Source organism: Wickerhamomyces ciferrii, contig 00030 (assembly GCF_000313485.1).
Source record: "Wickerhamomyces ciferrii WGS project CAIF00000000 data, strain NRRL Y-1031 F-60-10, contig 00030, whole genome shotgun sequence".
In the NCBI taxonomy this organism is placed as follows: Eukaryota; Fungi; Ascomycota; class Saccharomycetes; order Phaffomycetales; family Wickerhamomycetaceae; genus Hansenula; species Hansenula ciferrii.
The window spans coordinates 436-24314 of record NW_011887710.1 but is presented as its reverse complement, the minus strand read 5'-3'; the positions used below and the strand labels follow the sequence as shown (position 1 = coordinate 24314).

General features: G+C 28.5%; 8 protein-coding genes across 8 annotated transcripts; 4 read left to right on the top strand and 4 right to left on the bottom strand.

Moving 5' to 3' along the window:
• Nucleotides 1-1822: 1822 nt before the first annotated feature.
• RED1 (Red1p) lies at nt 1823-4495 on the bottom strand (the record flags this gene model as incomplete). The annotated part of the gene is made up of 1 exon (XM_011277890.1): nt 1823-4495. One exon carries the CDS (start codon nt 4493-4495, stop codon nt 1823-1825), a length of 2673 nt encoding a protein of 890 aa, XP_011276192.1.
• A 460-nt stretch (nt 4496-4955) lies between these two features.
• GLN4 (glutamine--tRNA ligase) lies at nt 4956-7385 on the top strand (the record flags this gene model as incomplete). Its single annotated transcript, XM_011277889.1, has 1 exon — nt 4956-7385. One exon carries the CDS (start codon nt 4956-4958, stop codon nt 7383-7385), a length of 2430 nt encoding a protein of 809 aa, XP_011276191.1.
• Nucleotides 7386-9437: 2052 nt separating this feature from the next.
• BN7_1431 (CBM21 domain-containing protein) lies at nt 9438-11255 on the top strand (the record flags this gene model as incomplete). The annotated part of the gene is made up of 1 exon (XM_011277888.1): nt 9438-11255. One exon carries the CDS (start codon nt 9438-9440, stop codon nt 11253-11255), a length of 1818 nt encoding a protein of 605 aa, XP_011276190.1.
• Nucleotides 11256-12596: 1341 nt separating this feature from the next.
• On the bottom strand, nt 12597-14177 carry BN7_1430 (cation diffusion facilitator family transporter; the record flags this gene model as incomplete). Its single annotated transcript, XM_011277887.1, has 1 exon — nt 12597-14177. The coding sequence occupies one exon, from the start codon at nt 14175-14177 to the stop codon at nt 12597-12599; it is 1581 nt and encodes a 526-aa protein (XP_011276189.1).
• Nucleotides 14178-17954: 3777 nt separating this feature from the next.
• On the top strand, nt 17955-19025 carry BN7_1429 (uncharacterized protein; the record flags this gene model as incomplete). The annotated part of the gene is made up of 1 exon (XM_011277886.1): nt 17955-19025. One exon carries the CDS (start codon nt 17955-17957, stop codon nt 19023-19025), a length of 1071 nt encoding a protein of 356 aa, XP_011276188.1.
• A 400-nt stretch (nt 19026-19425) lies between these two features.
• BN7_1428 (uncharacterized protein) lies at nt 19426-20436 on the top strand (the record flags this gene model as incomplete). Its single annotated transcript, XM_011277885.1, has 1 exon — nt 19426-20436. One exon carries the CDS (start codon nt 19426-19428, stop codon nt 20434-20436), a length of 1011 nt encoding a protein of 336 aa, XP_011276187.1.
• A 78-nt stretch (nt 20437-20514) lies between these two features.
• Nucleotides 20515-21731, bottom strand: BN7_1427 (uncharacterized protein; the record flags this gene model as incomplete). The annotated part of the gene is made up of 2 exons (XM_011277884.1): nt 20515-20960; nt 21434-21731. 2 exons carry the CDS (start codon nt 21729-21731, stop codon nt 20515-20517), a joined length of 744 nt encoding a protein of 247 aa, XP_011276186.1.
• Nucleotides 21732-22413: 682 nt separating this feature from the next.
• BN7_1426 (putative RING finger protein) lies at nt 22414-23517 on the bottom strand (the record flags this gene model as incomplete). The annotated part of the gene is made up of 2 exons (XM_011277883.1): nt 22414-22967; nt 23112-23517. The coding sequence occupies 2 exons, from the start codon at nt 23515-23517 to the stop codon at nt 22414-22416; spliced, it is 960 nt and encodes a 319-aa protein (XP_011276185.1).
• Nucleotides 23518-23879: the final 362 nt, after the last annotated feature.

The following is a 23879-nucleotide window of genomic DNA, read 5'->3' as shown; positions in this document are numbered from 1 at the left end:
ACGTGGATTTCTCTTTAGAATATTTGGACTGTTTCTTTAAATGATGTGGTGTATGGATGTTTTGACAAATCTCCAAATTGGGACACTGTGACTGCTGATTTTTGATCACGTGAATATGGAAATATATGTCAATATTACACTACAATATTAAACTACAATTAAATGAATGTGGAGGTTAATTCTAATAAGACAAATGTACATTTAGATCATCACTTCTGATAGTAATTATGTAGCGACTGAGCCAATGAATAAAAATGTGAAAGTTTGTTTTGTAGTTTTGGTTGTAAATTTCCTTAACGTAAACGTCTAGCTTCACGTTCTGATTCCATTAATGATAAGATATCGTTTTCACGGACTGGACCCTAAAGAGAAATCAATTGTTAGTATTATGTTCTTCTAGATGTTTGTTATATTTATTTTTATGATTTAAAACTTACTTTAACGTTTCTGACAATAGTTCTTGATGAATCATCAATGAATTCAACTCTAACTTGGGTAACACCACCACGAGAACCGGTACGGCCTAAAACTTTTTTAACTCTAGCAAGGGTAACTGGGGTTTTGGTATCCTAATAACTTGTTAGTTTATTGATCATGGTTGTATTGAAAGCTGTGGTATATATATAAAATGATATTGGATCTCACTTTTAAAGTAACGTAGAACACTTTATATTTGGCCTTCAAAATCTAAAACAAAGCTCATTGACAGCTCATTATTCCCCTCCAAATCATCTCTTTGATTTTCTGTAAAAGCTTTCTTGATTCTTTATGAACAAATTTTACCACTGATTCTACCTAGTCAAAACAACAACTAAACTCCAACAACATGGTCCCATAATCTCAAAATCATATTCATATTCATTGATGGACTTCATTTCTCATATCCACAGCTTTTTTAGATCATATATCACTTACCATTTTGATATAATTTGTTGTTTTGCTAACCTCTTTAACTTAAGATGAAAAGAAAATGAAAAATCTGATTTTCAATAATTTTTAACCAACACCAAAAGCGAATGGGCGAAAAAAAAAAAATCCAGTTTGATGTTGCGCATTACCAAAATCAGAAATTCGCGGTAATGGGTTTTATGTAAAATAAATTCGCGGTGTATTTTAATATTCAAGGACATGAACATGTAACCCACAGCTTGTTATTGGTTTCACTTGATATGCTGAAATGTATATTGGTAAGTAATCAATTTTATTTTTTCCAGATTATATGATTAATTTACATGTTTTGGGTGTCTGATAAATTCTTGACTTTTTTGATTGCAAGATTTCAAGTGTTGGATTATCCGTCTTTGACATGGCTAATTGTATCAAGTGGATATATTATTGTTTTATATTCATGAACTAATTGTTTGATATCTAGTTAATTTAGCATGGTTCATCTTAGCGTGTAAATAAGCATTTGTTATGTCAGTTGATTTGTAATGTGCATTAAAGTCAGCAGAATTTCTTAGTAAAAGTAAATGTTTATTCACAACTACATTACTAGGAAATATCACCAATTATAATCATCACCAACTTTTAAGTTTAATTCATTGGTCTTTAATTAAAGGATAGATGATTACTTGGAAGTTAATTAATATATGATACAAGCTTTTCAATATAAGATTATTTTCTTTCGAAATATGTGTAGGATGTCGTACTGAGATTTATATAACCATGAGTTGATAACACGATATTTTGTCTGGTGTCGTTATTAGCTGGTTATAATTCACAAATGTAGTCTACAGTACTGCCTTATAAAATTATAGAACATCATATTAATCAAGTTGCAATTATAAAAGTAAATACCTAGCTAAACACGCACAGCTAATCAAGGATTTGGTGTATTTTTGGAACCAAACTTATTTTGTTTAATATATTTAATCAATTCTTCTTCAGGTAAATTAACTAAACCTTTAACATCAGCAATAAATCCACACATTTCATCAACATCACTTTGGAAACTTTCTCTTAATTCATTAAATAAATTTTCATATTTTGTTGTTAAATCATTCATAAATTTTTGATTAATACCATCATTTATAATTCTAATTTTATTAACTAATTGATTTGAAAATGAATTTATTGATTCAAAAATTTGACGTTGAAGTGTATTTGTATATGCTTCTGATAAAATTGAATTTGCATCAATTGTTGATGATGGACCATGACCAATTGTGAAATTTGGTAAAGTTGGTTGAGCTGGTTGTTGAAATTGAGAGGCCAGAGCTTGTAAATGGTTTGCAATTTGTGGTTTTTCAAATAATCTTGTACTTTCCAGAATAGCATTTGATTGTTTTTTATTAATTTCAGCATTAGTAGATAGAGTTTCATTTTCCTTATTTGAAGAAGTTGTCTTATTATTTGAAACTTTTCTTGAATTATCTTGTTTATTTGGTGGAACAGATTTTCTTGGTTCTGATTGTTGTTTTTCAGAAACTTCATTTTCAATATCTTGTTTCTTCTTTCTACCTCTAGTATTTCTTGCCTTGACAGGTTGTTGGGGTTTTTTATTAACAACAGTCTTACGAGTTTTTCTTGATGGTTGAACAATAGCTTCTTCTTCATCATCTTCATCTTCACCATCATGGTAAGTATCATCATCTTTACCAGTTTTTCTCTTCTTTGATCCAGCATCATTCTTTTTAGTAGGAGAATCTTGTTGAATAGATTGAGCTCTTGAATAAGCTCTAGTTCTAGCACGTTCATGAGCACCAACCAGAGGTGAAGTTAATGGTTGGAAAGAATCATTATTTTGATCAGTAACGTCAATTGAGGAATGTTCAAACCTTGAAGTATTCATATTTTGAGGTTTATGAGATTCTTGAAGTTTAGAATTAACTTTTGATTTAGCAATGGTTTGATTTTTCTTATTATTATCATTCTTTTTAGTAGTAGATGTTTTACCAGCAGCAGAAGGACGACCAGGACCTCTTTTTTCAACAGTATTCATATTTTTGGTTAAACATTTCATAGCTTTTGATCTATATTTGGCATTATTAACTGTACTTGTAGCTTTAGGATTCACAATTGGTTGATCTGGTTCTAACGGATCAGAATCAAAATCCCAAATATCACTTTTACCTCTGTTTACAATTTTTTTAGATGATTTTGTTGCCAGAGGTTCATTTACCGTTGTAGCTTTTGGATCACTTTCAATAATAACATCTGATGGACCTCTATTGATAGGTGGATTTTGAAATTCTTTAAAAGCTTCATCTAAACTATCTGGTACTTGTTCATAATTCTCATCATCATCATCTTCACCTTCACTTTGGTTTGGAGTTTCTAAAAATGCTAATGGATTTTTGTTCTTCTTGGATCCGACATCATCGCCGTCTTTAGTTTCAGCTATAATCATTGAAACAGCTCTACCCTTTTTCATAATACTTGTATCTTTTGTAGTATTGATTGGTGAACCAAAAATTGATTCTGTTTCATCAATATTAACAGAATTTGAATTTGAAGTATTGTTTGCATTATCATTCTTATCAATTGGATTAGCACCTGGCTGTTCATTTTCATCATTATATTCTGAACCACCTTCATTATTATCACTTTCATTTTCAGCATCACCAAATCCACCAGTTAATGCAATAAAATTTTGAACAACACTAATTTTTCTTGGGGTAATTGCAACATTTTTAGAAATTGTATGATTTAATTTTTGGAAAAATTCATTACTTTGTTTTTTAGTATTAAATTCAAAGTGTACAGAGGCAAATTGTGAAATATCAATATTAATTAGTGCCTTTTTAACAAGTTGAGATAAATTGAAAATGATTTTTTTACCATTTTGTTTAACATTCTTAATATTTTGTAAATCAAATTGAATAGGTGATGCAAAATCATTATTATCCAAGAGAGCAATTAAATATTTTGAAGTAATTTGACAATGACTTTCACCTGAGTTTAAATTGTCACCAATTTTACAAGATGAATAGTTGAAGATGGAATCATTGAACTCCAATTGTTTCAAAAATTTAAAACATTCTTGATCATTTGCATAACAAGGTTCCAGGGGGAAAGTATCACATAAATTTGGTAAATCTTTAAAAATCAATAAAATTAAAGGTTTACTTTCTAATTGAGAAATTAATTCAACTAAATATGAAGCATTTGTAAAATCATTAACATTCATGAAAATTGCAGAAATATCTTCATGAATTTTAGTTAAATGTTTTGAACAAAGATTTTTCATATTTGGATAATCTTGAATTAAGATACATAATAAACAAGTTGCCTTCCAACTATTTTCATCTTGTTTTAAAACTTGATCAATTAATACAATTGAAACTTCTTGTTGATCAAAAATATCACCATAATCCAAGATATTAATCAATTGAAACCAAAATGAATCATCATCCATAAAATTAACACCAATTCTTAAGATAATTTCAAATGTTTTAGGGTTAATCTTATTATGAATTGAATCAAGAAATTCCCAATAAGCATCTTTAAAATCATCATCAACTTCATTCTGATAATCACTTATGAATTCCATGAATTTTTTCCTTTTATCAATAGTTAAACTTTTGGAAATTGTTAGTTAAAACTCTGAGCGCTTAATTTCAAGTATCATAACATCAATAAAAAAATCAAGGTATCTCAATTTACACTTTAGAGAACTCGTTGAGTTTCCCCTTTGCACAAAGACCAGCTAGTCCGTGTAAGATCTCAGTGCACTCCTGAACCATTTGAGCAGTCATCTTGTGGTCTCTTTGAACTGATTTGATTTGAATTTGATTTTGAAGTTGATTTAATTTCGTGTTGTTTACTTTTTAAATTAAATTCAATAAATTCGCGTATTCTGATGACTGTCATTTTAAAGTATGTAATTTATCGTGTCACTAGTATTTTTTTACTAGAAGCTTTTTTGCTTTGGTGGAAAAGTCAAAAAAAAAAATGTTGATTTCATGTCATCAAATAAACAGTTTCGAAAAGTTCATAATCAGTGTTCAATCATGTCATCAACTGAAGAATTAACTGAGAAATTCAACAAGCTTGGTCTTGAAGAAGTCAAGATCAAGGAAATCTTGAAAAACAAGAAAGTTTTAGCATCATTTGATTCTATTTTATCTGAATCTTCATCCAAAATTACCTTCCCATTAGATAAGACTAAAAGATTATTATTACATCAATTAGCTATTTTATCCAAAGGTGAAACTATTGTTAATCGTCAATTAATTACTGAATCCATCTTGAATGATGATTTAAAATCAAATCAACAATTAGATGAAGCTTTTAAATATGTTAAGGCAAATGGTGATAACGCTACAAAGGCAAAATTAGATGAAGTTAGTGGTGTTGGTATTATTGTTACTGAAGATCAAGTTAAATCACAAATTCAAAATTATATTCAAAATAATAAAAATGAAATTGAAGAGAAAAGATATCAATATTTACCAAAAATTTTGGCTAATGTTCGTACAATTCCTGAATTAAAATGGGCAAATCCTGGTTCATTTAAACCAATAATTGATGAAGAATTATCAAAATTATTAGGTCCAAAAGATGAACGTGATGTTATCAAGAAGGAAAAAAAATCTAAAAAACCAGCAGCATCTACAACTAAACCAAATAAGAGTGATGATAAAAAATCTCAAGAAAATCAAAGATCAATGTTTACAGAAGGTTTCCTTGGTGATTTACATAAAGTTGGTGAAAATCCTCAAAAATATCCAGAATTAATGGTTGAACATTTAAAACAAGTTAAAAATCAAGTTCATACAAGATTCCCACCTGAACCAAATGGATTTTTACATATTGGACATTCCAAAGCAATTTTAGTTAATTTTGGTTTTGCAAAACATAATAATGGTGTTTGTTATTTAAGATATGATGATACAAATCCAGAAGCTGAAGAAGATGTTTATTTTAAGAGTATCTTGAAAATGGTTAATTGGTTAGGTTTTGAACCTTTTAAAATCACATATTCAAGTGATTATTTTGATGAATTATATCAACTTGCTGAAAATTTAATTAAAAATGATTTAGCTTATGTTTGTCATGATACTGCAGAAGAAATTAAAAGAAGTAGAGGTATTAAAGAAGATGGTACACCAGGTGGTGAAAGAATTCCATCAAAAGATCGTAATAGACCAATTGAAGAAAGTTTAAAAGAATTTAGAAAAATGAGAGATGGGTTTTATAAACCTGGTGAAGCAACTTTAAGAATGAAACAAGATTTATCATCACCAAATCCTCAAATGTGGGATCTTATTGCTTATAGAGTCTTGAATGCTTCACATCCAAGAACTGGTGATAAATGGAAAATTTATCCAACTTATGATTTTACACACTGTTTGGTTGATTCATTTGAAAATATTACACATTCTTTATGTACAACTGAATTTTATCTTTCAAGAGAATCTTATGAATGGTTATGTGATGCATTACATGTTTATAGACCTGCACAAAGAGAATATGGTAGATTAAATATTACAGGTACAGTTTTATCCAAGAGAAAAATTGCTAAATTAGTTAATGAAAATTATGTTCGTGGTTGGGATGATCCAAGATTATTTACATTGGAAGCTATAAAACGTCGTGGTGTTCCACCAGGTGCAATTTTAACTTTTATTAATACTTTAGGTGTTACTACAAGTACAACAAATATTCAAGTTGGTAGATTTGAAAGTTCAATTAGAAAATTCTTGGAAGATACAGTACCAAGATTAATGTTAATTTTAAATCCAATTGAAATTGAAATTGATAATGTTGATGATGATTTTGAATTAGAAGTTGAAATTCCATATAAACCTGGTAATGATAAATTTGGTTCAAGAAAATTAACATTTACTAAAAATTTCTATATTGATTCAAATGATTTTAGTGAAGATGATCTTGATAAAGAATTTTTCAGATTAAAACCAAATCAACCAGTGGGTTTATTGAAAATTCCATATAATGTTAGTTTTAAATCTTTAGAACGTGATTCAAATGGTAAAATTACTAAAATTCATGTTAATTATGATAATGAAATTGTTAAAAAACCAAAAACTTATATTCAATGGATTCCAAAATCTTCTAAACATAATTCACCAATCAAGATTAAAGAAACAAGAGTTTATAATCAATTATTTAATAGTGAAAATCCATCAGCACATCCAGAAGGATTCCTCAAAGATATTAATCCAGATAGTGAAGAAATTTTCCATAATTCAATTGTTGAACCTGCTTTTAAACAAGTTTTAAAAGAATCACCATGGTCAATTGATGAAGAAAATTCAATTCCAAAAGAATTTAATGTTATTGAAGATCCAAAAACAAGTGGACCAGAAATTGTTAGATTCCAAGCTTTAAGAGTTGGTTATTTTGCATTAGATAAAGATTCATCAGATGATTCAATTATCTTGAATAGAATTGTTTCATTAAAAGAATCAACAAAATAAATTGTATAGTACGTAATTATAAATTTATCTATTATAAAACTGCCCGTAACAAATATTTCGTACCTTTTCGTAAAAACAATTCCTTGTTTTAGACACATCGCTGTCCGGACCGAATTGAATCAACGCGTAAAAATTTATTATGCATAATTTTTTAAAGATTTGCAATGAATTAGGAAATTTTTAGAATAATTTTTGTTTTCATTGCCAATAAAGTATTTTAAGCGTAGTTTAACAAAAAAGTTTAAAGCACAAGATGAAAAAATTTTAATGGTTGTATGATCTTTAATTACATGATTGGTTGTATTGTTTAATGTAATTGTAAAAAAGTATGTTGATCATGAAACTTTGTGGTTGTATTGGTTGTTTAATTAGCAAGGTTACGTATAGGTCTAGTGACTGATTAGTGGAAGCTACGTTGAACCTTGAACGCGGTTTAGTATATGAAATTGTTGAGTTGAATAACCATGAGGGGATACATTTAAATACGTCTTTAAAAGGTATTGATTAGCCTATTGTTTTAAAAAAGTTAGATACATATCTTGTAAGTCTAGACATGATTTACACTTGTTATCAGTGTATACGTCAAGATAACTAATTAGACTGGTTGTTAAGTTGAAACATGTCAAGTGTGGGTGTGGTTTAAAAGTTTTCTATGGACCATTGATTTCCATCTTGACATGATGCTTACTGTGCATGTTGAATTATGACTGCTTTATACGAAAGTCGAAAGACAATAACTTTTTCATGGGGGTGATTCAAATGTAGTCATATGAAGGTACAAGTATTAGTTAACGTACAGTGTTTGACTAACATATTATTATATCAAATTATCATTAATACTAAGTTGATTCTATCTCCAGATCAAAACAAGGTTAGAGTTGTCTACTTCTATGATTCCCCCATGTTTTCATGTAATTTAACAAACTTTACATCGCTTGTTAACTTAATTTGGTACTATACAATGTTAACTTCACCACTTTTAGATGATTCAATTAAGGCTGGTAACTTCCCAGATTTAATGCACAAGGTACTCGGGGTCCATCATCCCCATTAACCATGATAATCTGATCTATAACCTAAGTCACTAATGCTCTATTATATTCACTCCTTTCAAGTTCTATGGTTGTATCTTTAAGTTGTAATGCTTATGATGTTGTCAATAATCAGACATTCAATTGCATATTAGCCACCTCTGGGCCTGACCCTGGGCAGTGAACAGTACTGAAGTTTGAACAGACGTCCCTTTCAAAGTTTCTGTCTACGCTCCCCAAAGTTAGCGAAGGTCCTCCAGACTCCGACAGCTGCGGGTGTACACTTCTCCTTGCAAAGCGTGCAAAGAGCGTGCAAAGAGCTGCCCTCCAGACAGGGCGAGTTTGGGGTGATTCATGTTTCACAAAATAGCAAACTAAGCGTCAGATTTTTCACACTAAAACCAGTACTGGAAGAATAAACACACCATAACCATCCGCAATAGCCAACAACATGCCATATATAACACTATACTACTTCACTAATACACACTATATCTTAGCATCATCTGATTATAAAGTTTTATTTGTTTGAGTTGTTGTCACCCAAACAGCCTTGAAAACCCATTTCCACGCACTTCATTAAAATTATTTTTGTTGTGTAAGTTTAAATCACAAACTTTAAATTTCCATGCGAAAAGAAACAACCGTATAATAAATTTTTTAAGCGCCTGTGATTTTTATAAAACCCATTTGAAATCCTTAAAAAGTATACTTTTTACCAACATCAACTTCAACTTCAACTAGAACAAAAGAGCAAAAACACACATTCAAAGAGTAAAGATTCAGAGGGGCTGTCTTTTTACCAATATCCTTTCCATCTTCAGCACTAAAGACTGTCTTATCTCTCATCGAATACACAAAAAAAAGATCATCGTTTCCCGCTTGCCGCTGTTGCTTATAAAGAAGATCTTTTTTTGCCCTTATAATTGCTGAAAAGTTTTCCATTATATTTTATATATTAAAAGGTTCATTTGATCCATTTCATATTTTATTCATATCATAGTTGGGATCATCAAGGATCATGGTGACTGCAAATGCTGCTGGTTCAGTACAATATCATCAAGTTGAAGATCAAAATGTAAATCAATTCAAAGACAATTCTCACGCGTTGACTAGAGAAAAATTACTGTTGTTGAATAACTTGTCACAAAATCATCATGGACGTGATTTAAATATTCAATTTGATTTGAATAATAACAATTATACTACCGCTCCACCAGAATTATCAAATTCTTCATCTTCTTCAACTTCTTTATACTCTGTGGATTCTTTAGATGATCAAGATCAAAGATCACAAGGTAATAACAATAATGATGATGATTTCTACAAATATTATAATGGTTCTGATTCTTCTATTGCTACTATTGTTCAAAAATTATCAAATTCAACAAGTTCCACTATAAATTTACAAAATTTAAATGAACAAGCTGAAACAAATGTTGCTCATGCACCAATTATTGAAAAATCTCATAGTTCAATTGATCAAGATGTAACTGAAGATGAATCAATAATTTCAGCTCCATTATCTTCAATCCCAAGATCATTAAAATCTTCATTAAAATTACCTTCATTGAAAAGATCAAAATCTTTACCATCAACTAAAAATGTTCGTTTCTCTTCGGATTTAGAACGTATTAAAACTTTTGATGGTTCTCAAAAACCAAGTTCAATTTCATTAGAAAATTCACCAGATCAATCACCTCCTTGTTATGATGATCAAATGCTTGGTCAATCAAGAGCTTATTTTGATTTAAAAGATGATATGTTTTTCAATAAACGTAATTCATGGGATTATGATGTTGATGAAACTTCTTCAAGTGATTCAAGTGATGATGAATTGGATGAAGCTATTTATTATAGATCAAAACCAAAATGGTCTTATAAACCTTTAAATTTTAGTCTGTGGAGATCAACTGATAAACATGCTATAGTTAAATTATCTTCATTATATGTTGAAAAAGATTCAATAATTGGTATGATTCAAGTTCAAAATATCTCATTTGAAAAATCTTTGGAAATTAAATTCACTGTTGATTCTTGGAGAACTATTTATATTGTTAATGCAGATTTTGAATGTTCATTAGATTCTGAAAGAGATCAATTTAAATTTAAAATCAATTTAAATAATACATTTATGATTAATAACTCCAAGAAACCATCATCTAAAAATCAACCAATTACAGTGGAATTATGTATTAAATATTCAACTTCAGGTATGGATTATTATGATAATAATCATTCATCAAATTTTAGATTTCAATTAAGATCAAATAAAAAACAACAAAAATCCAAAAATTTCATTAAATCTTCAATTAATAACACTGGTTATTATCATCGTCCAACTTCACAAATTACTTCAAATTTTGTTTCAAGTTTATATAATTCTTCATCATCATCACCTTCTCCATCTCCATCTCCATCTTCTTCACCATCTCCAGTTGATTATTCAAGAAATGAAAATTATACAACTTCAAGATATTTTTCTGATGATACTGATTATTTCAATAATAAATATTTATCAAATTCTTCATATTCAAATCCAATGTTGAAACCTGTTCATGTTAATGATTCATGTTCATCATCAACAGTTTCATCAATTAATTCAAACAATTCAGGAATTTCAGAAACTTCAGTTACTTCAACTTCATCAAATGAAACCATTAAAGCTAATGTTTCAACTCCATCTTCTTCATCATCATCAAATTATAATGAAGTTTCAAATGAACAATCTTTACTGAAATCAAGACAAAATTATAATGAATTTTTGAAAAAATTTTGTTTTTATAAAAGTGATGAATTGAAAAGAAATGAAATTAATGAAGCTCCTTTTATTAGATAAAAATTGCTGGACAATTTTATCATACAACATGATCTATCATATATATTATTTGCTAATATTTAAGACATATATCATATATCAACACATTTTTGGTTTTATACAATCATCAACACATACTATAAAAAATTATTATAAAAAGCACAAAAAAAAAGAACTTGGTTTTCGTTCAATTTGGTTTTTCAATTCAAAAGTTATTTGTTTTATTTATATTACTTATTTTCAATTTGGTTTTAATAGCTGTTATCACAAACAATCAATTAAGAAGTCCATTAAAACTTCATATCAAAAAGAGCTGGTTTCTTTTTAATCATATACAATTATGAACATCGTTCATATTTATAAAGTACAGACATTTACAAGATTTTTACAACAACACATGGAACAATATCCTTTTAACATACAATCCCCCCTACTTTACTCGTTTTTAAGGATTTATATTTCATCAACAACTATACAATTTACAAAAAATATTACAATTAGGCTATCTATATACTATAAATTATCAGTTGTTTTTCTGTTTGGGTACTATAAAGCTCTAAAATATTTCATTATTTAAGGTTATTTGCTATAAATTATATACTATAAAGAGTTGTTTTATAATCAAACAACGTATCTGCTATTTCAATTTTTTATTATTTCACTTCAATTATTGGTCGGTTATTCATTCATTTAATTTACAACATTCACAAGTTTTTTTTCATCAATCAATATTGTTCAACCAACAGCTTGTGATTTTTCAATTTTGCTCCAATATTTAACAATTTTTTTATCCATATATCTATTTTGATTATTTGTCGTGTCTATTCGTTTGCTTTTTAAAATTAATACTTGTTTCTTTCATTACCTGTTTTCAAATTATGCATGATTGAGATTTCCATCATTATAATATAATACAATACAACATATCAAAAAACAATTTGAAAGCTTCAAGAATCATTAAATCTATTAAATATTGTTATTAATAAGAGCATGGTTATGAAATGTTGCTATAGCTTTCATACTTTTTTATCTAGTTTTTCTTTCTTAAAGTTCATCTCATTCATGTTTATAGTGTTTGTTTGTCATCTATTTGTATAATATAATTTCAAATCATACGTATTAAAAGTATGTTAACTGTAATCATTTCACCACCCACTACTTTTGAATTTTGAATAAGTTCTTATGCATACAGCACATTTGCCCCATATAATATATGTCCATTACTAAGACTGAGTAGCCAGTGTACATGATTCCAAAGATCTAGTATATTGGGATTACACACTACAATATTCAAACCATTAAAAAAAAATCATTGTAATATTACATCAATTAAATATATAGAATATATAGTTCCCTGATTAGTCATGATAAATGACCTTTAAAATTATTAATATTATAATCTAAATGAACAAAAGCTCTTTCCACATCAATTGAAGGTAAAGATTCAATAGTATATTGTAAAGATTCAGCTAAATCATGAGAATCTCTCATATTTAAATCTTCATCCAAGATTAAATCAACTTCAACATTTAATGAATCACCAACATGATAACAATTTAAATTTTTTATATTTATAATTTTATTTGAAAATCTTGAACAAAGATATAATATAATTTTAACATCATTTGAATCTGCTGATTTACCTGTAAGATGATTTATATGTTCAAAACAAGTTTTAGACCATTCAAATACAATATAAATTGATAACAGTAATGCACCCATTGGATCAAACCAATAAATTTGAGTATAATAACCAATAATTGGCATAACAATTGAAAAAAAATTAAAAACAACATCAACTAAGGCATCTTGAGCTAAAGCTTGAACACTTGAAGATTTAAATTTAATACACCAAAAATAACAAATTAATTTAACCAAGATAGTAATTGTCATAATTGTAATTGGAGTTATACCAATTGAAATAATTTCATCATTTGATGAATGATTAATTAATCTTTGCAGGGATTCAATACCAACTTGACAAAATGAAAGAATAATTATAATTGAAAAAACCAAAACACCAATTGGTTCTAATCTTGATCTACCAATTGGGAAATGTTTTGGATTCTTGGTATTTGCTAATTTATTTGCAAAAAAAATAATTAAAGTTGATAATAAATCTAATATTGAATCAACTAATGATGCAATAATTGAAATTGACATTGTTAATATTGCAACAATAATTTTACCTAATAATAAACAAATATTTGCTAAAAAATTTACATTAATTGCAAATGAAATTAATTTTAATTCTTCAGATTTATTATAACCTAATAATAAACCACTTTCAAGATCAACATCACCTGGAACTGCAGAATCTCTTCTATTTGGACTTGGAATTGATACTTTAGGTGACTTGTTTATATATGCATCATTTGAATTACTATGATCAATAGAACCATAACTATAATCAATTGGATCATTTCTATCACTATAATTTCTAATCATTTTATGATGAATTCCACTATCTAAAATTTTATCAACTTCCATATATTTTTCAATTAATTCATTTTGTTCTTGATAAAAATTCCTAGTCTTTTTGTCTTTAATAGATTTCAAAATTGAATCATCAATTAAAGCAGATTCCCAATTGAATATATTATCAATTTTACCAATAAGTATAGTTGGTCTTGAATCATTAAGAGAATTTGAATATCTTTCAAGTTTTGAGGTTTTGTTGATATAAGTTAAAATTTTGTCATTTTCCTTTGTTGATTTCAGTGAACCATGAGTTGTATTTATGGGTAAACCTAAGAAACTATACCTTCTTTCCCAATGTTGTTGTTGTTGTTGTTGTTGATGACCTGCGATTTCATTACGTATAAGTTGATCTTGTTCTTGATTTTTCAAATTCCAATGATCTTCTGGTGACGAGCGACTAAATTCATCAGCGATTGTAACATTATCATCATGAGCATGGACTTCATTGCCATTACTAGACATCTTTTGAACTAAATGAAACCAAATATAATGTAAAATGCAACCAATTTAGCAAAAATAAAAGCAAATTAAACACAGCGCTATGAATAAACAAGTAATATATCACTATTTAAACAGGACCGCTGTGTATATATATATAATAATATGAATAATATGAATTTAATAATAATCAATTCTTGATCATGGTTGTGTTTTTTTTGTGTTTCTTGGTACTATACATAAATAAAAATTTATTGCAGCCTTTTTTTAAAAATTAAACGGGATTTGACACCAAAGGGAATTGAAAACGCGGAATTGAAAAGATGTTGAAAATAAAGGTGTTTTAATGAACGGTTGGAACGATTGAATCAACGTATTAGGAAGCGTAGGTTGTGAAGACTCTGTGTGGTATTTTAACTATTAGGAGTTGGGAATAATTCATAGTTAATATAGCTGGGAAGTAATTAATATCCATAAGTTCTCAAAGTGGCTTTGTTGTTTGTTGTTTATCTTTGTGATTCTGATTTCTGTATTTCCTTAATCGAATTTTAACAATTATTAATGTAAAGACATAAATATGAACGTTTGGTTTATCCTTTAAGGAGTATATACTGTTAAGCACACATAATCAGTTCAATGATCTACAAATCGCTGTGAGAGGAGAGAGTTTAGCCTATACCCTATACATTTAGTAGTAGTACTTCCGGTTATCGCAAACCTTTCCTGTACATTTCATTATGGCGACTTAACACAGTATATGGGTAGTTTAAAGCATAGCATCAAACAATTAAACATGCTACATCTAGTTCAATAGTAAATATCTAAATTGCAAATTTATGAATATTTTGTATGTATATAAGAACTAGAATCTCTTAAAACTTTTGTCAAATAAAGCGATTGTATCTTATTCATCTTCTCTAATCTTATTCATCTTCTCTAATCTTCTTCATCTTCTTCATCTTCTTCATCCAATTCTACATCAGAATTGACCTTTAAAGGAAGTAACTCCCATGGATAATCATTATCACCACCAGTAATTGATCTAATGATTTTCAATTAGGCTTCATCAGATTTCTCATCGAAATAGTTTGAATAGGAGTTCCTATTGATCATATTTCAACAAAAAGCACAAATTACGAATTTTAGTGAGTCGGAATTGGTTTAAGTTTATCCTCACTCAAACCAGAAAAGAAACCACCACCACCACCTAGGAAATACAGAAGTTCACATGCGAAACATCCGAAGGAAACAACAGCAGTGTGAATATGACTTTATTTCAAGCGAACCATAGTTTGCTAAATATTGAAGATATCATAAACAACTACAGTCAAACGTGATCAACCATTTCCGAGGGTTTCGCGAATTTTGTGCTAACTACTATAGCTATGAATTATTCCCAACTCCTGGTAGTTAAGAGATTATTCCCAACTCCTGGTAGTTAAGAGCTCGACTTTGTGTTAACTACTATAGCTATGAATTATTCCCAACTCCTGGTAGTTAAGAGATTATTCCCAGCTCCTGGTAGTTAAGAGCTCGACTTTGTGTTAACTACTATAGCTATTCGAATTATTACCATCTCCTGGTAGTTAAGAGAGTGGTGTAGATTATAGATCTCTGATGGTAATTTCATTGATTAACTTCACGTGGCTTAGCATTGTGTAAATGTATTATATATGGGTGTAAATTAGTTAATTCAATGAACATAGGTATATTAATTCAATGATTGGAATATTATGATTAGAATATTTGTGTATTTGAATAAACTAAAGTTGAAGATATTAATTTAAAAGTGTTCAATTAAATCAGATTGTTTAAGAACTGCTAAACTGTATGAAACGTAGTAATCAGTTATGTAAGCAATATAACCTATAATATATTTGACTTGAATACAAAGATGAACACTCTCTTGTCATTTGAACCACATAGAATAGAATATACTAGGTATTATATGGTACAATCATAGAGTTCTAGATACACTCCTTAGTTGTTATCTATCTTATCTCCCAGTTCCCCATACACACCATCAACTTGTGCACCACATAAAGATTATAAAGTGGAGGCGAGATTGACAGGAAAGCAGAATAACTTATAACTTATCAGGGATCTATAATTAATTATTAGATCATAGAAGTTATACAATAAAGTTTGAGGATCCACCAAATATAGAAAGTTAGGCTACACAAGAGATTAAATCTAGGCACAATTGATCAACAATTCATTTCAAAATTAACCGCTGTATAAAATACAAGATACAAATTGATCGTCTATAGTGATCAAGGAGTCATGTAATAGTCATCGTAATTCTTTGGAATCTGGAGAAGTAGATAATCGTGAATATACCGTCAACTCAATAAACCATCAACACACAAACAACAACAAACACAAACACAAGGTACACAAACAACTAACAAGTATCACTAGTCTGAGTCCGGATCATTACAAAACACATCTAGGCACGAACCAAGGCACTAAGCGATGTCTTTTAAACTTTAGGATTAAAGGGTAGTTCATGAACCAGTGAAGATCTTAAAAGAAATGAAGAAAGAAAAGTGATGAGCTAAGAAGTGCTAAGAAAGACAAGAGATCAATGAGTTATGTGTTGATTGTATAGTATTGATATAGTTTTAACTTTTGTTGATGGTTGTAGTCTTCTACTTGTTGACATGATAAGCTGTTGATGTTCATGTACTCCATAACTTGTTCATCATCTTATCAATCAGCTTCGTATTAATCAACAAAAGTATACGAATTTAAAAAACAGATGACTAAAATTCCATCCCGGTGATAAATTTTATATACGTAATTGTGTGTTTTATATTTTGTATTTTTATACAAAAAGGGTAAAATCTTTACACCAATTTACCCAATCTGGAAATCTTGAAAAACGCCAAACACGACAAAAAAGTTCAAAACACGAAATTTTTAAAAGTTGAGCGGATAAATTTTGTTATGTACAAGATTTTAATTATTTATTAAAGTATAATGACGTACTAATAAAACTATACCATAAAGTTGTAAACTTGTACTAACAATTTGAGTTTGTAGTATGTACTAACTTTAGTGTAAACAAGTACTTCATCAATTACTACAAAACTTCAGTGGCAAATAAACTATCACATACTAAAATTAATAAACTTTAATCAAATCATCATTGGATTTAAAGTTTTAATTTCTGATCCTAGAATCATAATTGTTCCTTGACATTTTTGTATTTTTAACTAGTGGTGTGATAGATCCGAGATAATTATCATGATATAAGTCCATAGAAATCAGACCAATATACATCATACAGTATTCAAATTTCAAAAGATAAACACCAAAAGATAAAGAATCTTAAGCGCTGTGTGGAGTGCCTAATAACCTGGAGTAATGTATCTGTTTAACCCACATTATACTCTGCTTTAATTCAAGTACACCGGTATCACTTTGGTTTTGTGTACTTTTTGTTTTTCGCCTTTTTTTGGTTTTTCGTTTCTTTTCACAGGTGATTTTTTAACTTTTTTCGCCAAAATTTAAAACTTGTGTCCTAAACCATAGGAATTTGATGCACATTATGCACAATGATTCCATGATTTTATAATTTTAATTAAAATTTGCACAAAAGAAGAAATGTCAAAAGAAATAAGAAATTTAAAAAAAAAAATCAAGATTCGTTTTTACATAATTACAAAAATGTTGATTATATTTATAAAGATGGATATCTGCTAAATTGATCGTATTATAGAATGTTGTTAACCAACAACTAGATTTAGTTTTATCAATACACTTTCATTAAATAATAACAACAACACACACATCATCATGACTAGAGTTTTCCTTATAGGCCCTTCCACTCCATTAGGTTCAGAAGTTTTACATCAATTATTAACAGATCCAAAATATGAAGATCTAACTATTGAAACTCATCATAGACAAGATTCATATTGTAAAAATTTAACAAAATTAACAAATAATAGAGTTGAATGTCATAAAGGTACATTAGCTGATAGATTTCTTACTTTCAAAATTTTCCATAATACTGATTTTGTTATAAATTGTGATCCTGAAGAAACTAAATTTTTTGGTGGTGAAATTATGAATTATTCAAAGTTCCAAAATGTTTCAAATTTAACAATTATAAATACTTCAAAATCAAGTGTTGATCCAAATACAAATGGTGGTAAAATTCAAAGATCTTATACAAATTTAAGTGCTTTAAAAAATGTTCAATATTCTCAAAATGAACCTTCACCAAGATCTTTACAAGATGTTCAAGATGAAGAATTAACAAAACCTGATTATGAATATAAAATTTCAAGAATTTCTCATCCAAAAATGAAGACTTTATTAGTTACTCAACCTTCAATCTTAGGAACAACTTTTAGATATCATTTAACAAAACAAGTTACAAGAGAATCTATGGATACAAAACATTTTGCTTCAATTAATTCACATTTACAAAACACAATGAATTTCACAACACAACAACCATTTGAAGAATCTCAATATTATTGGTCTCATGTAAATATGAAATTATTAGCTTCACCATATTTAATCTTGTTGGATAATTTATTAAAACAAAATCCAAATATTGAAACTGGTAAACATGGTATTTATTTCAATGAAAATGGTTTAAATTATTGGAAAGAACCATATAGTGATAAATTAAGAAGATTAACTGAAAATGGAATTGAAATGACTGATTTAAAAATTAATTTTGCAGTTCCAGAATCTGATTTAGAAATTTTTAAACCTGTTACATATGGTCCAGAAATTGAAATTAATCAAACTTATAAAAGAGGATGGAATAATACATTTAGTGATGAATCATTAAATACTGCTGAAAAGGATAAAATAAGAGATGAACTAGATTTATGTCTTGATATAATGTGAATTAAGCACAATATCAAATAAAAAAAAACATATAAATACCAACAACTATACAACACAACAAGGATCTTTTAAAGACCAAAAAGGGCTATGATTAGAATTTATTAATTACTGAAGGATAGATTATAGAGCATTACAAATATACATAATACTACAAAAGGAAATGAATATAAAATCATTTCATGAGTTTTATTATTTTAGTTTTAAATTTGATTATTGTAGATTATGTAATTTCGGAATTTCATTGAGAATATCGGATTTATAAAAAGATTCACGAACCGCGGTTGGAATAATTTTTAAGTTTCAACGGTGGGAAATTTGAATGAGTATAAAAGATTTCGAATATAAAGACGTGAATATCCAGAAAGAATAATTTGATTATATATTTGAATAAAGTAACACCATGACTATCTTAATCACAGGTGCTACAGGGTTCATCGCCCTTCATATCATCCAACAATTATTAGAACAAAACTATAAAGTTATTGGTACAGTTAGATCATCAACAAAAGGTGATGATTTAATAACAAAATTTAATAATTCAAATTTTCAATATGAAATAGTATCAGATTTAACAAATTCTCAAGAATTTAATGAAATTTTCTCAAAAAATAAAGGTATAAAGACTGTTATACATACAGCTTCTGGTGTTACTGTTACAAATGAAGTTGAAAAATATTTATTGGAACCTGCTGTTAAAGGAACAACAACAATTCTCAATTCAATAAAAAATCATGCTTCAGGTTTGGAAAATTTTGTCTTTACATCATCTGTTGGTGCTTTAAATACACCAGGTCAAGATGGGAAGGGGATTTATAGAGATGAATCAACTTGGAATACTACAACTTGGGAACAATCAAAAATTCATCCATTATTAGCTTATTGTTTTGCAAAGGCTGAAGCTGAAAGATTAGTTTGGAAATTTTCTAAAGAGAATGAAAATATTAATGTTACTGTGATAAATCCAAGTTTTGTATTTGGTCCACAAGTTTTCCAAAGTTCAGTTTCTAAAACATTAAATTCTTCAAATGAACTTATAACTACAATTTTAAAAGATGGTGAATCTTATAATAAAGTTCAAGGTCATTTTATTGATGTTAGAGATGTTGCAAAAGCTCATTTATATGCTTTTACTAAACCCGAAGTATTTGGGAAAAGATTAGTTTTGATTGATGATCATTTTACAGAACAAAGTATAATTGATTCATTAAATAAACAATTCCCAGTTTTACAAGGTAAAATTTCTAAAGGTGATGAATCAAGAAAAAGAGATGTTGTTTATCAAGATAAAAATGTTATAAATACTGAAAAGACTAAAAAATTATTAGGTTTCAAATATATTTCATTAGATGAATCTTTAAAAGATACTATTCAACAAATTTTGGATGCTAAAGTTTTCAATGAATTTGAATAAAAAAGATACCAATTCACAATAGATAGATAGAAAAACAATAGACATTATATTATAAGCTATGTAAAGATCATACCTCCATCACTTGTTAATAAATTCAACTTGTTTAGGATCTAATTTATGATCAACAAGATATTGATGATATTTTATCAAACTTAATTGACAAACACAACATTTCATACTTGGTCTTTCAACATCAGTTCTATTACCATTAGTTCTTCCTGTCTTGATAAAGCATCTATGATGAAATTTATGAGCACAAGGTAATTTAACTAAATTTTCATGGCTATCACTGTATGATTCAAAACATATCAAACAAACTTCCTGATTCATCAATTCTTCATGTTCTGGTGTTTCTAATTCGGTTGTAGTTAAAATTTTGCAAGAATCATCAGGTGGTAAGAGTGATGACCTGGAAATTTGTGATAATGTCTCCTGGTTAAAATTATGAAAATCAATTTGTGATCTTGTCACAACATTTGAATTTGGATCTCTTTGATTGGAAACTTGGGGTTCAAGTGAATAATCTTCAGTTACGAAAAATAATTCATGATCACCAGCGACTATCTTTAATAATTGATCAATAAATTGCAAAAAAAGAAGCAGGATTCCGAAAATGATTGAACCCCTTGTGAATAATTCATCTGTTAGTAATGTAATCATTTACTTATGTCCCTATACCCTATAATAATATATAACTAATTATTGAACAAAAAAAGTAGTTAATTTTATACTCACGGTATATACAAGAAAGTCAATGTGACGATTCCTATAGTTTTGAAACTAATGATAACTTTCATCCATGTCCATAGTAAAAACTCATTATTTCTTCTACCGTTTTGAATAATGAATTTACGCCTTTTTTCGTACTTCTTATAATGTTTATATCCTTGATAAAGATCACCGCCGTGACTTATTAAAGCACGATGCACAAGTAACATCCCTGAAAGGAAAGTCCAAAATACACCTATTAGTACCAAAAGTATGATTGTAGCTTTACTAAGTTTAGAATCTTCAAGTTCTTTGGTATCCTTAGTTTCCTTATTATTTGATCTTTTTTTCAGTGAATCATGTTCATCATCATCTTGAACCTCCAACTTCTTTAGATTGTTGGAATCCTCTTTCATAGAATTATAAATAGTTAAAGGTTCATTTGTGGAGCTTATGTGAGAATCATCAAGTTTTGAAACTTTTTGATTTTGGGCTTGTGAAACTGATGATGTATTGGATAATTGAAATAATAAGCATGATATACTTAGTATAAACCAAGAAACTTTCAAACTTTCCAACAACTTCATGACCGATTGTATTCAAATTATGAGAGATGACTGTGATACTTCATGAAAGAAAAGGGTCAATGGCTTATAAAAGCTGGCTTGTAAAAGCTAGCTTATATATAGATCATAGTATAATCAAAAAAACCATACAATATACTTCTCGCTGATCATGATCATTTGAGAATATTTTTCTTTATAGTGAATTAAACATTTCGAGCATAAAGTGTTTGAAAAACCATGTGATTCCAAATAAACTTATTGCTTTATAGTAGGGTACCTACTAGCTATTACATTCATGTATATTGACATCCTTAATAGAGTGTTACCCATTATGTCGTTACTCGATAAAAATTGCGGTAATTTTTGAACTCCCGTGGAGGTTCATACAAATGAAATTCCAAGACTAACTTAATCAGAAAAAAGCTAATATTTTCATGATTTGATTGTTACAATGTATATATCATGGTAGCTTTATCAGCCATATGGTATTAAAATAATGAGTCATCAATTTGATATCAACCCATTCAATATGTACAGCGATAACATGGATTGATCATTATGGAATTCTAGATAAGAATAGCTCATTGAATATCATTCAGAGAAGATATGACTACAATGTAATTTCACCCATAATTATGATAACTTGTATAATAATGTATAAAACGTTACCCGTGATAATTAACAATTTCTGTATAGATATCCATCACTTATTAATAAATTCAACTTGTTTATGATCTAATTCATAATCAACAAGATATTGATGATACTTGATCAAACTTAATGTACAAATACAGCATATCATACTTGGTCTTTGAAAATCAGTTCTATTTCCTTTAACTTTTCTTAACCTGACAAAACATTTATAATGAAATGAATGAGCACAAGGTAATTGAACTATATGGTTATGGGTTTCATCATATGATTCGAGACAGATTAAACAAACACCTTTATTTTTCAATTCTCTATGTTCTGGTGTCTCTAATTGATCTGTAGTTATAATGTCGTAAGAATCATCAGGTGGTAAAAGTGATGATTTGGAAATTTTTGATAATTTCCTTTTGTCATAATTATGAGAATTGATTTGTGACCTTGTTATAATATTTGAATTTGGATCTCTGTCATTGAAAACTTGGGGTTCAAGTGGATACTCTTCATCATCCACAAAGAATAATCCATGATTACCAATAAAAATAAGATACAATTGCAAAATAAGAAAAACGATTCCTATAACGGTTAAAGTTCTTGTGAATAATTCAACTGTTAATAATCATACTTATATGAGCCTATAATGATTTTATACTCACGGTAAATAAAAGAATGTCAATATGACGATTCCTATAGTTTTGAAACTAATGATAATTTTAATCCATGTCCATAATAAAGATTCATTGTCTCTTTTACCATTCTGAATTATATGATCACATCTTGCTTTATAATTTATATATTGTTTAAATCCTTGATAAGGATCACCGTCTTGGCTTGATTTACCATGAATGAAAAATAAAGCCACTGAAAGACCTATCCAAATCACCCCTGCTACCCAATATTTGATTGTATTTCCACGCTTTTCAGAATTGTTGAATTCTTTATCATTCTTAATTTCCTCGTTGTTTGATCTTGTTTTTAATGAATCATGAACCTTCAACTTGTTTAGATTGTTGACATCTCCTTTTATAGAAGCTGTATAGCCAGTTGAAGTTTCATCTGGGTGATTTATTTGAGAACTATCAAGCTTTGTAACATCTTGAACATCTTGGGTTTGTGTGGAACCGCTGATATTGTCTTCGATAATTGAAATACTAAACATATGCATAGTATAAACCAAGATATTCTTGAGCTTTCCAACAACTTCATGATTTATATCCAAATTATAATAGACCTGGCTGTGATACTTTATGAAGAGAACAAATTCTGGGTGACATAGTTTGAAGATAAATTAAGCTGTAGCAGCATTTATATATAATTAACATAAATTGATAAAATCACTCAAGGTATATATTGTAAATTGGATCTGCGACGATCCGAGATTATTTAGCTTTGTATGTGAGAACGTGAGAGCTATGAAAATTTAGTCCCTGTAATTACCTTATTTGGGCTTGAAGCTAAGATTGATGTGAGGAATTCTATCCCTTTGGTCTTTGGTCAATAGTTCTTATTAATAGCAGACGT